We start from the raw sequence: 14,695 nt of genomic DNA, 5'->3' as shown, positions 1-14,695 counted from the left end.
CGCGGCGGGGTTCTTCTTCTTCTTCTTCTTCTGCTTTCCTCGATCGGCTCAACTACAGTCCGATCGACGACGGCGACGAAACTAGAGATATAATGAGGTCGGAGAAAGCTCCCACGATGTACTTGTGAGTGTGTTTAGGATTGAGATTTAGATAACAAAGTAGAAGGCTGTGCAAGAAATCCGAGTCCGTTGACTCGTGGGCTTCCACCATTTCTTGCATTGACCGCCGGAAGTCGGCTAACGGGTCCGGGGAATCAGTTTGAACAGCGACCCCGCCGGAGATTAGGGGTGTGGTGGGGTTGGGAGAAGGAGCTTCCGATGAGTCAACGATGGAGTTTGAGCGGCCGGGGGAGGAAAAGAAGAAGCGTTCGGAGGCTAAAACGGTGGAGAATAAGTCGTCGTCGGAGGTGGTGGAAGCAGAAACGGTGGGGGAATAATAAGAGAGAGGTTTGTTGGGTTCCACTATTCCTTTGTCATCGTCTTCTATAGAGAGAGTAGTAGTCCTCAGAAGGCATTTGAAGCAATGGTAGAAGTTTTTCAGAAAGATATTTGACATGCTACCAGCTGCGGCGCGGCGGATGTTGTAAGGCAGCGGCGGTGTTTTTTAATCTTAGGCCGTGTGGTTGGACATATAGACCGTGCGTGTGTCAGTGTGTGTATATATACAACTGTGTAGTCTTAATTATAAAAAATAGATGTACTCCCAAATTTATACTCCCAATTTCTACTTTCAATTGTGTTCAAATTTGATTGGAGGATGAAAAAAAAAAGAATGAACAAAAGTCATGGCCCCCTATTAAATTGATCAATCAAAACATGCCAACTCATATAGAGTAGAAAGTGGGAATGTGTATTGGGAGTACATGTAGAACTACTCCTTAATTATACGTGGACCATGGTCCACATAATGCTTCGTGGAACATGGTTTTGGAATGAAACTATAGTATAATTAAATGGTACTTTAGTATTACTATAATGAAACTAATATGTGTGGAAAATAAAACTAAAAAACATAGCTCATTTAATACAGTATATTGTCAAATGAAACTGTAGTATAATTAAAATGATACTGTAGTATTGTTATAATGGAACTAGTATGTGTGGAAAATGAAACTAAAGTCCAGAGTCATAATAAAATTTTCTGCATTAAGGAACCAGCAACAGGTCAAGCCATAATAATGGGTCAACGTAAAGGCGATCTTTATGTTTTATCCAAACTAAAGGAAGCACATTTTTCCAATAGACAAAACTCAGGGACCAGGGGCGGAGCCAGGAGTCGTTGGTGCGGGGGCCAATTATAATTTGACAGGATAATAAAATACATTAATATTCATTGAACATAACCCAAAATACATCATTATATTACAAATCTACTAAAGGAGAATGCTGAGTCGCCGACACTCCCGACAGGATCCAGCCGCCACTACTCGTAGCCCGAGTTCACCGCAGTTGCCGTTGTCAACTAGGACAACGGAGGAAACAAAAGAGATGATTTAGCTGTCATTTAGAGTTTTTATTGTGGTGAGGACTGATGAATCTATCCCTAATAAAGAATAATTCATAAAAAAAAAATTCAAAGTTTTAAAGAATAAAAAAGAAATTAAAGATTACCTACAAACTTGAGAAGAGAAATTATGGTGTATATATTGTCTTCCTCTGCTGCCGTCTCTAGTTACTGGTTGTCTAGTTTGGATTGTTTGAGTATAGCAAAAGGCAGAAGCTTCCTTGGAGGGGGGGGGGGCTGTGATTAGCATGTGGCTTCGCCCCTGTCAGGGACTGAAGAGCTGTGGCACCAACGTCTTGGACATCCGCAAAAATCAACTGTTTAATTATTACGTACTAAGAATTTAATTGATGTTAGTTCAAATAACAAGGTGGACATTGTTTGTTAAAGTTGCCAATTAGGCAAACTTAGCAAATTACCTTTTAGTTCATCTTCCAGTACTGGTGTTCTTGTGGATGATTATTCACATTCTGTTTGGATAATTCCTCTTCATGCCAAGTCGGACTTTATTGATGTTTACTTAGCTTTTGAAAGTTATGTGCAACGTCAATTTGATAAAAAAAATCAAAAATTTTCATTCTGGTGGTGGTGGTGAATTTGTAAATAGAAGACTTTCTTTACACTTTCTGCAACAGGGAATCATTCATCAAGTTTCGTGTCCCCATACACCGGAACAAACTGACATTGTGGAATGTCGTCATCGCACAATTTGAGAACTCGGGATGACTATGATCTTTCACAGTGGGGCGCCTACTTTTCTATGGGTCGAAGCCTTCACCACCGCAACCTTTTTAATCAATCGTTTGCCTTCTTCTTCTCTTAATTTTGATTGTCCTTATTTTCGTTTACATGGTGCTAATCCTAACTATGCTATTTTACGGGTGTTTGGTTCAAGATGCTATCCATATACATGGAACACCAAAAAGAGTAAATTTGATCCTAAAACCATTCCTTGTGTGTTTGTAGGATACAGTGATCGGCATAAAGGGTATAAATGTTTTGATCCTAAAACCCATAGAATGTTTGTATCTAGGCATGTTTTGTTTGTATCTAGGCATGAGAATTTGTACCCTTAGAATACAAAAAGGTCTTTGTCATCTTCTAGTATATTACCATTTCTTGATTCTCCATCTCCTGACTCAATAAACTCACCATCTCCATCAATAGACTTAATACATATTCCTGTTCCAACCCCAATCTCAAGCTTGCCACCTTCTTTACCAGATCCTACAAGTCCAGTTATGTCCTCTGAATTGCCATCAAATCAGTCCCATGATCACACTTCCACCAACATTGACCTTGAGTTTTCCCCACAAGAACATGATATGTCTTCCTCAATACCTCTTCCCACTGAAGATAGTCATTTAGTAAGTATCCCTCCTGCCTCCCATTCTGACCCTATTTCGTCAACATCTCATACTATGGCTACAAGAGCAAAACATGGGATTTATAAGCCGAATCCTCGATATGCTTTACTTCTCACCAGTGGAGATATTCCAAGTGAGCCACGGTCAGTTAAAGCAACCCTTCAACATGATGGGTGGCGAAAAGCCATGCTTAATGAACTTGATGCTTTGCATCAAAATTTCATATGGACTTTAGTTCCCAGAGACTCCCACATGAATGTTATTGGATCAAAATGGGTGTTTAAAGCTAAATTAAAAGCTGATGGCACACTTGATAGGCTCAAAGCCCGACTTGTTGCAAAAGGGTATACCAAGTGGATGGTATCGACTATGTTGAAACATTTTCTCCAGTCACTTCAACCAGGTACTATTCGTTTAGTTCTTAGTTTAGCCATGGTTCGCCAATGGGACATTCGTCAACTTGATGTTAAAAATGCTTTCCTTCATGGTTACATAACTGAGGATATTTATATGGAGCAACCACCAGGTATGCATAATCCAAAATTTCCATCTCATGTCTGTAAACTTCAAAAAGCTCTCTATGGCCTTAAACAGGCACCAAGAGCTTGGTTTGATCGGTTTAGTGCTTTTTTGCTCAAAACTAGTTTCTTTTGTAGTCTTGCTGATCCATCCTTATTTATTATGCACTCTCCATCTGGCACATTGGTCTTACTCCTTTATGTTGACGATATGTTGTTGACAGGATCTAGTTCGATATTACTTGATGATTTTATCACAACTTTACATTCTGAATTTGCAATGAAAGATCTTGGACCTGTACATCATTTTCTTAGAATAGAGGTTCAACGGTCTGCTAATACTCTGCACCTTTCTTAGACTCACTATGCACGCACTATTCTTGACAAAGCTCAAATGTTAGATTGCAAACCAATGAATACACCTATAGAGTCCAAAACCAAGGGCCTTCATGATAACACTTCTTTCTCTGATCCTACTTTTTATCGTAGCATTGTTGGTGCATTACAATATTTAACACTTACAAGGTCGGACCTTTCTTCTAGTGTTAACTATGTATCTCAATACATGCAATCACCGACTGTTGCTAGCATAAAAATGGTTCGACGTATCTTACGCTATGTTAAAGGCTCTCTTACTTTGGGTCTGCATCTAACAGGAAACACTACACTTGATCTTTTTGTCTTTTCTGATGCAAATTGTGCAGGTTGTCCTACTACTAGACGCTCTACCACAAGTTTTTGCACATTTTTGGGACATAACATTATTTCTTGGTGTGCAAAGAAGCAACCAACCATCTCACGTTCAAGTACTGAAGCTGAATATCGTGTAATAGCTAACACAACAGCTGAATTAACATGGCTCAGTTTTCTCTTACGTGATCTTCACATTCCTCAAGCTCGTCCACCTATACTCTTCTGTGATAATCTGAGTGCATTACACATGACTGTTAATCCTGTTTTTTCACGCCCGTAGCAAACACATTGAACTTGACTACCATTTTATTCGTAAGAGAGTATGGGACTCCTTATTACTCGCCATGTCTCATTTGCCCTCCAGCTTGCGGACATTTTTACCAAGCCCTTATGTAAGACCACTCTTCTTCGCATTCGCAGCAAACTATGTCTCCAACCTCGACACAGAGTTTGAGGGATGATAATAACAACTAATCACAGAGAGATACATATTATAAAAGTATTAAAGAAACAAACCATTCAAGGAAGTGATTGCAAAGAATTTGGGATTGCATTCAACCACACCATTCAAGGAAGTGATTGCAAAGAATATAGGATTGATATATTTTTCTTTTATGGTATTATTTTCTCCTTTATTAGATTATTTTCTTCAGTAAAATTTCTATATATATGTTAAGCTAATGAGCTCTCTTGAGATCTCAAGAGACAATTACATTCACAAAGCTTATTCAAAGTTTCTCTGATGGTTTAATCCCAACGGAATATATATATTACATTGCAATAATTACATTGCAATAATTATAAAAGGCTCAACAATTTAATTTTACAATTTTGCTCTTAATTTTAAGACCAGATTTAATAGAAAAGACTAACAAATTCAATAATTAAGAAACTAATTTTGGTAAAGTTAAAAATTGAAAACAAATTGATAAAAATTAATAGTCAAAGGACCATTTATGAAATTAATGGTCAGAAATTAGTCAAAAAGAAATACTAACGCTCACTTTTTCACCGACTAAATTGTTTGACAACTTTACAATAACACACTATTTTCGACGAATTCATGCCTTAGTAAAATATAATGATAAAGAATTTTACGAATACCCTCAATTGAAAATGTGGTCGAAACTTAGATTTTCAGTTTCAGCAATATCTGACTACTTTGTGGTGATCGAAAATGGTAACATTTTCGATCAGCAGTGTACTTACTGATTTAGATTAGTCCATCACAAATGCACACGAATTAGGGAACACATATAAAAATGAACGTAGTAATTAATGATTAAACATTTGCCATAGGCGCGATGAGATTTACTCAGAAAGATATTACGTGACAAACTTTCTTTAGTCAAGCGAAACAAACTAAAACGGGAAAATTATTGCAGAAAACGTGCCCCAGGCCAGCATCACTACATATATAATTATTTTACATAAAAGCATGAAGATGCAAGAGTACAGTACGTACGTACAATATGTTCCCAAGCCCTAACCCAAAGAAGCAGAAAGCAAACTGGATGGGCAGTTGGATGGATGGATCACAGGCCCCTTTCGTTGAGTCTTGCCGCGGCGGCAACGGATGCGGCCACACCACCGGGAGGGCTGCTCATGTTTATATTGTTCCTTTGCTGTGCGCTCGCCACCCCTTCCGCATCCTCCCTTGTTGCGATCTTATCTGCGGGCAACTTTTGTGTTGCATCCTGCAATTATCAATATTTTATTTAGAATGAATTGAACTTTTTAAATTAAAGGTTTAAAAGTTTGTCAAAAAATATAACTCACAATTAAGGCCACTTTATTTCTTATAGGGCACACCTTTATTTTTCTTTTATATATTTGTTTTTATACTGTCACCACATTTTCCAGAGAGACCCATCAAATATTAAACTTTACCTTTCCCTTATCTCCAGCCAAGCATTCCCTAACTACCAATTAGGGTCCGACCAACAAAAGTTCATACAAATTAATTATACTCCCTTAGTAATAGGGTGAAGGGAATGAATTTCATATATGGGGCAAAACTAGCTAGCTTTTAAAAAAATGCAAAACACCTAATAAATTTATATTAGCTACAAATTAAATGTATTTCTGAAACAATTTTTTTTTTTTTTTTTTTGCAGTGCAGTGAATTAATGGCTTAATATATATAATGATACCAAACATGCAAAATTAAGTAGTGATCCTATAATAAAAATGATTGAATTGCTTACAGCCAAGACATTTCCAAGTTTGACTTTGTCTTGGTCTCGGATGAGGCCTTCGTTGTAAGCAGCAGCGGACTGAGCCGTGGCAGCGACACCGCCGGGAGTGATGACGTTAGTGCCAGTAGCCCTAACTTCAGCTGCCTGTATTGCCGCAGCGTCGCTCCTATCCACCGCTTTGCTTCCAAGTGCATGTGCTGACGCTTCCAGCGCTTGTCCAATCGTGATACCGGCTTGGGCGCCAATAATGCCTCCCCCTGCTTCGTTGGGTAATGGCATAGCTTCTACATACTGTCCAACCACCTGAATATATATATATATATATATATATATATATATATATATAAATTATTTATCAATACAAATGTTTTGAGTTAAATACTGTTCGGCGGAGCTGGTATGAGGCAAGTCCAAGTCCAACCTCAACACCATCATGTGGTTCTCATGTGGTTAGAAAAATTGTTGGGCTAAGACTAATAAAAAGCTAAGTTTAACAACACCTCACACATTAATGTGTGAGAGTATAAAAAACAAAGTTAGACCTTTCTTAACAACACCTCACACGTTAATGTGTGAGTGTACAAAAAACAAAGTTAGACCTTCCTTATTAAGTATGTGTGACAATATAAAAAATGAAGTTAGACCTTCATTATTAAGTAGGACAATTGGGCGAAAGTGGGTAAGAACAGGCCATTATTGGGCGAAAGTCGGTAAGAGCAGGGCATTATTGGGCGAAAGTCGGTAAGAGCAGGGCATTATTGGGTAAGAGCAGGGTATTATTGGGCGAAAGAAGCACTATAGAGCTAGAAAAATTGTTGGACAGAAATCATGAGGACCAGATCCAACACTATGTGACTAGTAACTAGAGAATTGTTTGACAAATAGGCCCAAAAATATATAACCATAAATGAAATAAAATTGGTACTTAGCTACTAAGTGTGTAAGACTTTTGGCTTAGTATCCTTGATTCTAAGGATTAGGATACCTACCTAATAAGTTTTAACAAATTAAATAGATTAATCAAAACTTAAAGCGCAAAATAAAGAGGGCGGGTACCTGGCCGGCGACAGATTCAGTGATTATTCTGCTCCCGGGGACGTCAGTTTCCGTGACCGTGACACCCTGGTTGCCGGCAGGGCTGCTAACATCATCAGGCGACACAACACCGGCCCTCACATTAACTTTAGCCGCGGCCTGCATAGCTGCGGCTGGACCGCCTTTCTGCGTCTGACCCAGGACCGCCGTTTCGGCGCTCTGCATCATGGCGGCATCTTGAGGCGCGATGGGCTTGTCGGCCAACTCCCCGGAAACACCAAAAACATCGCCATATTTTACTGGCTCCATCTCTTCTGGCCTCCTAGGCTGTTCTTGACTCATTTTCAGATCAGATGGTGTACGTATAATTTAATTTGTGTGTGTAAACTTTTGTCAAGTCTTACAGTGCTGAATGGAATTAGCAGATATGCATTATGGGAAAATTTATACTATCCTACTAGGGATCGGAGGGTTCCGCCACGTGTCCATTTGTTGGACACGTGGCGGTTTGGGTTTGTGCAAAAGTGGCAGTACTGGAAAGAGGTGGCAGTTTCGGAGCTATGGGCGAAGCGGCACCCACTTTCTAGAACTACAAATTAAATACATTTTGCGACCACAAATTTTCACTCCGCATATGTTTACAGTTTATCCATATTTTGTAAATAATCAGCGGATTAGTCAATTTTGGCTTATTTGATCACAATTAATTGTTTAATTTGGTTAAAAAATTAATAAGTTTTTTGTAACTCCAAAATGCTAAAATTCAAAAGGCTACTCAAAGCACCATTTTCAATTAGCTTTTTGAGAAAAGAAATTATACCAAACAGATATCAACTAACAGCTAATTTATCAAACAACTTTCTATAATCAGCTAATGTTATCAACAAATCATTTCATCTAACCCAAACAGCCAACCCAATTAGCCAACAACCATTTACCAAACAGGGCCTTTGTCTTGTGAGGAGTAGCGTTGGTGGTGGGTTGTTATGCCGTGGACCCAGGTCCACCTTGCAAGGTGGACCTAGGTCTACATTCACATACACTATACTCTACATTCACAATTTGTAAACTCCACATTCACACATTACAGGATTATATGTTTAGTAACTATACTCTACATTCACATACACTATACTCTACATTCACAATCTGTAAACTCCATATTCACACATTCAAAACTCTATATTCACAGGTCCTATACTCCACATTCACAACTTGAGAACTCCACATTCACACATTACAGGCTACAAGTTGCTAGAACTTCTTAACTCTATTATAGATTCACACATGCATAACTCTACATTCACGATTTCTATACTTCATATTCACAATTTGAAATCTCCACATTCACACATTTCTGGGCAACTCTACATTCACACAATCATAAATCTACATTCACGATTTCTATACTCTACATTCACACTTTGAAACCTCATTCACACATTTTTTGACAACTCTATATTCAGCAATATGTTTACTAATTAAAAAAAAAAAAAAAGACAAAAAAGACGTAGTTTTGGACCCAAGTCCACCTTATAATTTGCCAGCATTGGTGACAATGGCTGAAGATGGTGGAATTGCAAATTTAAGAACCATTTACCTACTAACTGAGAATTTTTCCAATTTTTTACAAAAAATTGAAGAGTTAGATAATAGAAACAGAGTAAATATGTTTCTTAATATAATTTTTTCTTTCCAAAATTAGAAACATTTTTTCAGTTTCTATAAAAATTTGAAAATTTTTATAAATTATATTTTAAATACAAAACATAATCTTTATAATTTATTTAGTTATATATCACTACACCTACAGCCTTATCATTATCTACTTACATAATTATCCATTATTATATATACATTTGTTTTTTTATTTTTCTTTTACTTATCAACTGTCTTTTACTTTTCTACTCACATTCAAGATTGAAAAAATCGCTAGGCGCCTAGCGCCTAGATTTTTTTTTATATATAAATTAAAAAAATATTTGAAGTGTTCATAATTGTAAACATAACTTATTTGCTTATTTACATATATATATATATATATATATATATATATATATATATATATATATATATATATATATATATATATATATANATATATATATATATATATATTAATATTTGGATATAAAATGTAAAAAGTCTTATATATATTAGATTCAAAATTAAAAATTATATTTATTCCATTTAAACCAAACATATCCAAAAATATTTTAAATATAAGGTCTAAATATTATTCAAAATTAAACTTGTGTCAATTTTATAACTTTAGTCTAAACAAAGAGATTTGAAAAAGTTTTCAAAAAAAAAAAAAGATTTGAAAAAAAGAGTTTTAGTAAACTAGTTTTCTAAACATGAAATATAATAGAGAATGAAAACTAAAAACTTAAAGAGTTAATTCAATTATTGGTCCTAGATTTATAGGAGCAGTTCCACTTTTAGTTCTTTTTTTTCAAAACATCCTATATTAGTCCGAGTTTTATTATGGCATGACCCTTTTTAATCCTCCATTAATAAAATCGTTAACTATTAGGATATTTTTATTTTTTTTATATAAAATATTAGTATTATTATTTATTTGAGTAATATAAACAATAAATAAATAATATATAATTACGTTATACTAATATTATATTACTAATTTACTAAACAAAGTTGTCAAGTAATATATAAATAAATAAATAAATAAATAAATAAATATATATATATATATATAGGGTCAGGTTCAGGTGCGGCCGTGCGGTTCACACCACTCAATGTTACGAAATACACCACTCAATGTTAAGAAACACACCACACAAATATGCACTTTGGTGTGTTTCTTAACATTGAGTGGTGTATTTCGTAACATTGAGTGGTGTGAACCGCACGGCCGCACCTGAACCTGACCCTATATATATATATATATATATATATATATAGGGTCAGGTTCAGGTGCGGCCGTGCGGTTCACACCACTCAATGTTACGAAATACACCACTCAATGTTAAGAAACACACCACTGAAATATGCACTTTGGTGTGTTTCTTAACATTGTGGTGTGTTTCATTGTGGTGTGTTTCTTAACATTGAGTGGTGTATTTCGTAACATTGAATGGTGTGTGACCGCACGGCCGTACGGGAGAGCACGGCCGCACCTGAACCAAAATCTATATATATATATATATATAAAGACAAAAATATCCTAATATTTAATGGTAGGTTAACAATTTTATTAACGGAGGACAAAAAATGGTCATGTCAAAATAAAACTAGGACTAATATAGGATGTTTTGAAAAAAAAAAAGGACTAAAAGTGGAACCGCACCTATAAATCTAGGACAAAAAATGAAATTATTTCAAACTTAAAATTTAAAACAAAGCGGTTATTATGCCATGGACCCGATTTCCACCTTGCAAGGTGAACCCGGGTTCATGTTCATAATTTTATAACTCCATGTCCATAATTTCATAACTGTATGTTCATAGTTTTATAACTCCATGTTCACAATTTCATAACTCCATGTTCACAATTTTATAACTCTATGTTCACAATTTCATAACTCTATGTTCAATAGTATCAAAACTCTATGTTCAACAGTATCAAAACTCTATGTTCAACAGTATAACACAATTTTTGAATCTATATAACAAAATTGTGAATATAGAGTTCAAAAATTGTGAATATTGAGTAATATAATTTTGTATATTGAGATTTAAAATTATGAATATAGAGTTTTAAAACTGTGAATATAGATCTTGGTCCACCTTGTAAGGTGGACCCGCGCCCATAACATAATTTGCCAAAACCAAGAACAATTTTTGAAAGTAAACGGGATGAGGGTATCAGGGTCGGTTTTTGGCCCGTGGTTAATGCCTAACACAATCATTATTGCATGGACCATGGTTCACACAACTGTGTGGACCATGGTCCATGCAATAATTTGCCTGCCTCACAGCACAAGGCCTCAATTTCAGAGGCCCAATATCTATTTTTGACCTAGATGCTTAAGAAATTAAAAAAAATACAATTAAGCCTACATTCGTTCATGCCTTTTTTGCCAAAAATTCATCAGTTTTTTTTCCAAATCACGCACCACCATTCAAGATGGCAAGAGTCTTCCTTCCTCCACTAATTTTACAACTTCCTCCCAAATTTCTTTGATTACCAAAATTGCAATGTAATATTCACTTCTTTTTCCTAATTAATTGAGCATGATTAATTATGACAAAATCGTTCAAAATCTTTGACATAATTCAATTTTCTTCTCAATCGAATCTTTTTTTTTTTTTTTTGAAACGGTCAAATCTTTAGTTTTTATGTATCAAATGGCTAAAATTTTCCCCAATTTTTTTTTTTAAAGACACAACCCTATAATATATTTTACGATATTTTTTTTTTGAAAACATATTTTACGGTATTAATTTTAAAGGTTACACTTATACTTTTAACAGTGCCTCATTTATTTAAAGTTGTAGCATATTGAAACAATTTTTTTTTGATACATTAGGTTTATCATCTTTCGCTAGACTAATCCCAAACTTTGAACCCATGCTTAAGAATTGTTAGAGAAAGTAAATCGCGAGTTGCTCAAGTAACCTCGATCTTAGTCAGTCCCTCGTTAATTCTGCGCACAAGGGATAGATCTCTAAACTTCCGCCAACTTGAGAAACCCATTTCAAGATACGTCTCATTCATGAGACGGACGGTATCACAAGAGAATTTGATGAAATTTTCTGAGTTCCCATACCTGGGTAAATAATAATCTTTTGCGAAGAAAATATAAAACTCAAATTTCGACGCCCAACTCAAAATTCCCTTCAAAACAACAAGTGGAGTCGATGAGAGGGCGAGTCACATCCCAATTCAAATAGTTTTCATCTATATAACGAGTTGTTAATGATCTGATAGCTTAGTGATTATTATGTCGAAATTAAAGCAGGTTTTTGCATATATAAAACAGGAAAAGAAAATGGAAACTAGTCTTGCATTTTAGAAGGTGATAAAGCTTAGATATACAAATCAATGCCTACAGAACTTGAATGGCCACAAGAAGGAAAGAGGCAATAAGTTGAATGTGAGGCATTATTATTGTTATGGTGTTTCCTCCTGCAGACTGGCTTGTACTTGGAGCTCTATTATTTGTTCCACCTGCTTAAAATCCATTAATTAACATTGGTGTAATCAATATAAGGAAATCATACACTGGATTCTTCGTTGTTATGTTATGATTTATGAAAACATTTGCATATATAGCATGAATTCAAAAATTTAGAAGATTTTTAATCCATAAACTTGGGTGCAAAATTTGGTTAAAAATTGTTGGATAAATCAAACCAAAATAATTGTGTTAATAATTAAGCTAGTCGTGATTTTAACATTTTAAAATTTTCATTCTCAATTTTCAATTATTTCGGTTCAGAAAAGAAATTAATTGAAATTTTTAATAAAAATATATAACTCATGAATGTGTATATATAGACCTATAATTTTTGTTAATTTGGTTAGCCAACTAAATTAAATTATAAATTTTGGTTTGACAAAATTCAAAAATAAATGTATAAGTACACTAATTGGTTTTAAAGTCCTATAAAAAGCACTTAATTCTTATTTATGTCTAATTAGTTTCAAAATAATAAATCAAAAATTAGAAATGTGTTTTACTTTACCTGAAGGTGGTGTTGGGGAAGGGGCCGTCGGAGTACTTGATGGACATGGAGACCTATCCGGGTCATTAACTGAAACAAAAAAAAAATATTAATATGATTCAATTTTAAATCAACAAGAATAATGTTTTAAAAAAAAAAATCAACAAGAATAATCAAAAATGTTATTTCGATTCACTTTCACTTTAAACATGATAAATATTATAGTATCAAAAAGTTTATATTTAATAAATACTTAATATGTTATTCAAAAAAAAAAAATACTTAATATGATTATGATTTGATCTATAATTCTAATTACATAAAAAATTGGTGTTATCATTCCAAATAGGTGGTTACGAGATCGAATCCTGACGGTGAAAACATTAATTCTAAAATTATATAATATTAGAAAGTATGGATCAAGTTAAAGTATAATCTCTAAAACACAAAACAAGTTTAATTTACAAAAATGAATAATTAATTTTTGTAAGTTTGTTTTCAAAAAAAAGAAAAATCATTAAAAGTGAATACTTTTGTTTTTGTTTTTTTTTTTTTTTCAAAATTCCACATGGACATTATGTTGAAGCCAGTCATACCTTTGACATTACACGAATAAGGCAACTGGTGGGCCAAGGTGAGGTTTATCAGCGGCAGCGGAGCGCCGCCGTTGACGTCGGCGCAAAGGCAATTAGGTTGAGACAGAAGTACGCCGGAATATGCCGCACAGCAACCGGCGGTCGGTTTCTCCTCGTCGGCCATCAGGAAAGGGAGGCATGGTAACATCGTAGCGATCGCAGAAATGCACGGATCAGGTGGGCGTTGAGCCATGGATTCCCCAATCAAACCCGCCACCATAATAGCTGCAAAACAGAGCCCCATTTTGATTCCCTTTATCCCCATCTCAAGCAATTTTTTCACATTTTTGGGTTTAACAGCAAATGTAATGTGTTATCCAGGGTGATTTGTAACGGTGTGCTTTTATTTTTGGTATTAATAGAGAATGGGAGATGAAAGGTCTAGAGCTATTTATATAGTTTAATTTGAAAAATTAAGTAAACAATTGGATCTAGTGATGATGTGTAGTGGCTAATAAGTTGTGAACATTAAATTAATTCGTTGAATGTGAAATGATTGTTATTAGCAAATGATAAAAATGAATGAATATCAGTTTAATTTATATGAGAAGTTTTCAAGGTGTTCTAGCCAATGTTGCAGAAGGCGCTAGGCACTAGTCGTCAGGTGTTCGGAGGCGCCTGACCTAGCTCCTAAGTGGCCGAGTAATATGAGTATATCGTCTCTACTTTTTCCACTGTGTAATACGAAGATGTCGAAACAATATAATTTTAGGTAATCTCCAAGAAATTGTCATGGTAGAGCTTTTGGCGTTTTGAGAGGGTCTGGAAAATTTACTTCTTGCGTTTTGGTGTAGTACGGGAGGTTGAAGGTGACAGTGTGTTTGGAAATCGTTGTTAATGAAGTCAGCGGGCGCAGTCAGTTTTCAGATTGAAATCTCGAGAAACGACTGTAGCAATCGTGGTGGTGAGGATGAGGAGGGAGAGAGTAGCAGTTTTCTCTGAGTTTGGATGCACTACACCAAAAAGGTTATTTAGTGGCGGTTCAAAACCGCCACTAAACTGTTTAGAGACAGTTCTCCAACCGTGTCTGAATATAGTGTGTCATGAAGGATTTAGAGGCGGTTTTAGACAAGTGTGGGAATTAATGGAAAACTTATTTAGCGGCGGTTTTTAA

At 35.2% G+C, this 14,695-nt stretch overlaps 3 protein-coding genes across 3 annotated transcripts; all 3 read right to left on the bottom strand.

Annotated features, from left to right (window-relative positions):
- LOC116014965 (transcription repressor OFP16) lies at nt 1-563 on the bottom strand. Its single transcript, XM_031254939.1, has one exon. The coding sequence runs from the start codon at nt 554-556 to the stop codon at nt 53-55; it is 504 nt and encodes a 167-aa protein (XP_031110799.1). The 5' UTR covers nt 557-563; the 3' UTR covers nt 1-52.
- Nucleotides 564-5,617: 5,054 nt separating this feature from the next.
- Nucleotides 5,618-7,657, bottom strand: LOC116015886 (late embryogenesis abundant protein D-34-like). Its single transcript, XM_031256052.1, has 3 exons — nt 7,337-7,657; nt 6,290-6,583; nt 5,618-5,779 (listed from the first exon to the last, which is right to left on the bottom strand). The coding sequence occupies exons 1-3, from the start codon at nt 7,655-7,657 to the stop codon at nt 5,618-5,620; spliced, it is 777 nt and encodes a 258-aa protein (XP_031111912.1).
- Nucleotides 7,658-12,319: 4,662 nt separating this feature from the next.
- On the bottom strand, nt 12,320-13,846 carry LOC116015885 (protein YLS3-like). Its single transcript, XM_031256051.1, has 3 exons — nt 13,543-13,846; nt 12,968-13,036; nt 12,320-12,449 (listed from the first exon to the last, which is right to left on the bottom strand). The coding sequence occupies exons 1-3, from the start codon at nt 13,844-13,846 to the stop codon at nt 12,328-12,330; spliced, it is 495 nt and encodes a 164-aa protein (XP_031111911.1). The 3' UTR covers nt 12,320-12,327.
- Between the last annotated feature and the right edge of the window lie 849 nt (nt 13,847-14,695).

The sequence above is a fragment of the Ipomoea triloba genome, chromosome 4 (assembly GCF_003576645.1).
Source record: "Ipomoea triloba cultivar NCNSP0323 chromosome 4, ASM357664v1".
Taxonomy (NCBI): Eukaryota; Viridiplantae; Streptophyta; class Magnoliopsida; order Solanales; family Convolvulaceae; genus Ipomoea; species Ipomoea triloba.
Note: the sequence above shows the minus strand (reverse complement) of the source record. Positions and strands in the feature narration are given on the sequence as shown.

Excerpts from the sequence above, each read along its gene's own strand:
- LOC116014965 (XM_031254939.1), bottom strand. The coding sequence starts at position 556 with ATGTCAAATATCTTTCTGAAAAACTTCTACCATTGCTTCAAATGCCTT.
- LOC116015885 (XM_031256051.1), bottom strand. The coding sequence starts at position 13,846 with ATGGGGATAAAGGGAATCAAAATGGGGCTCTGTTTTGCAGCTATTATG. Across the intron at positions 13,037-13,542 it reads TTATTCGTGTAATGTCAAAG|TTAATGACCCGGATAGGTCT; the intron begins GTATGACTGGCT and ends TTTTTGTTTCAG. Across the intron at positions 12,450-12,967 it reads TTCCCCAACACCACCTTCAG|GTGGAACAAATAATAGAGCT; the intron begins GTAAAGTAAAAC and ends GATTTTAAGCAG.
- LOC116015886 (XM_031256052.1), bottom strand. The coding sequence starts at position 7,657 with ATGAGTCAAGAACAGCCTAGGAGGCCAGAAGAGATGGAGCCAGTAAAA. Across the intron at positions 6,584-7,336 it reads CTGAATCTGTCGCCGGCCAG|GTGGTTGGACAGTATGTAGA; the intron begins GTACCCGCCCTC and ends ATATATATTCAG. Across the intron at positions 5,780-6,289 it reads AACTTGGAAATGTCTTGGCT|GATGCAACACAAAAGTTGCC; the intron begins GTAAGCAATTCA and ends TGATAATTGCAG.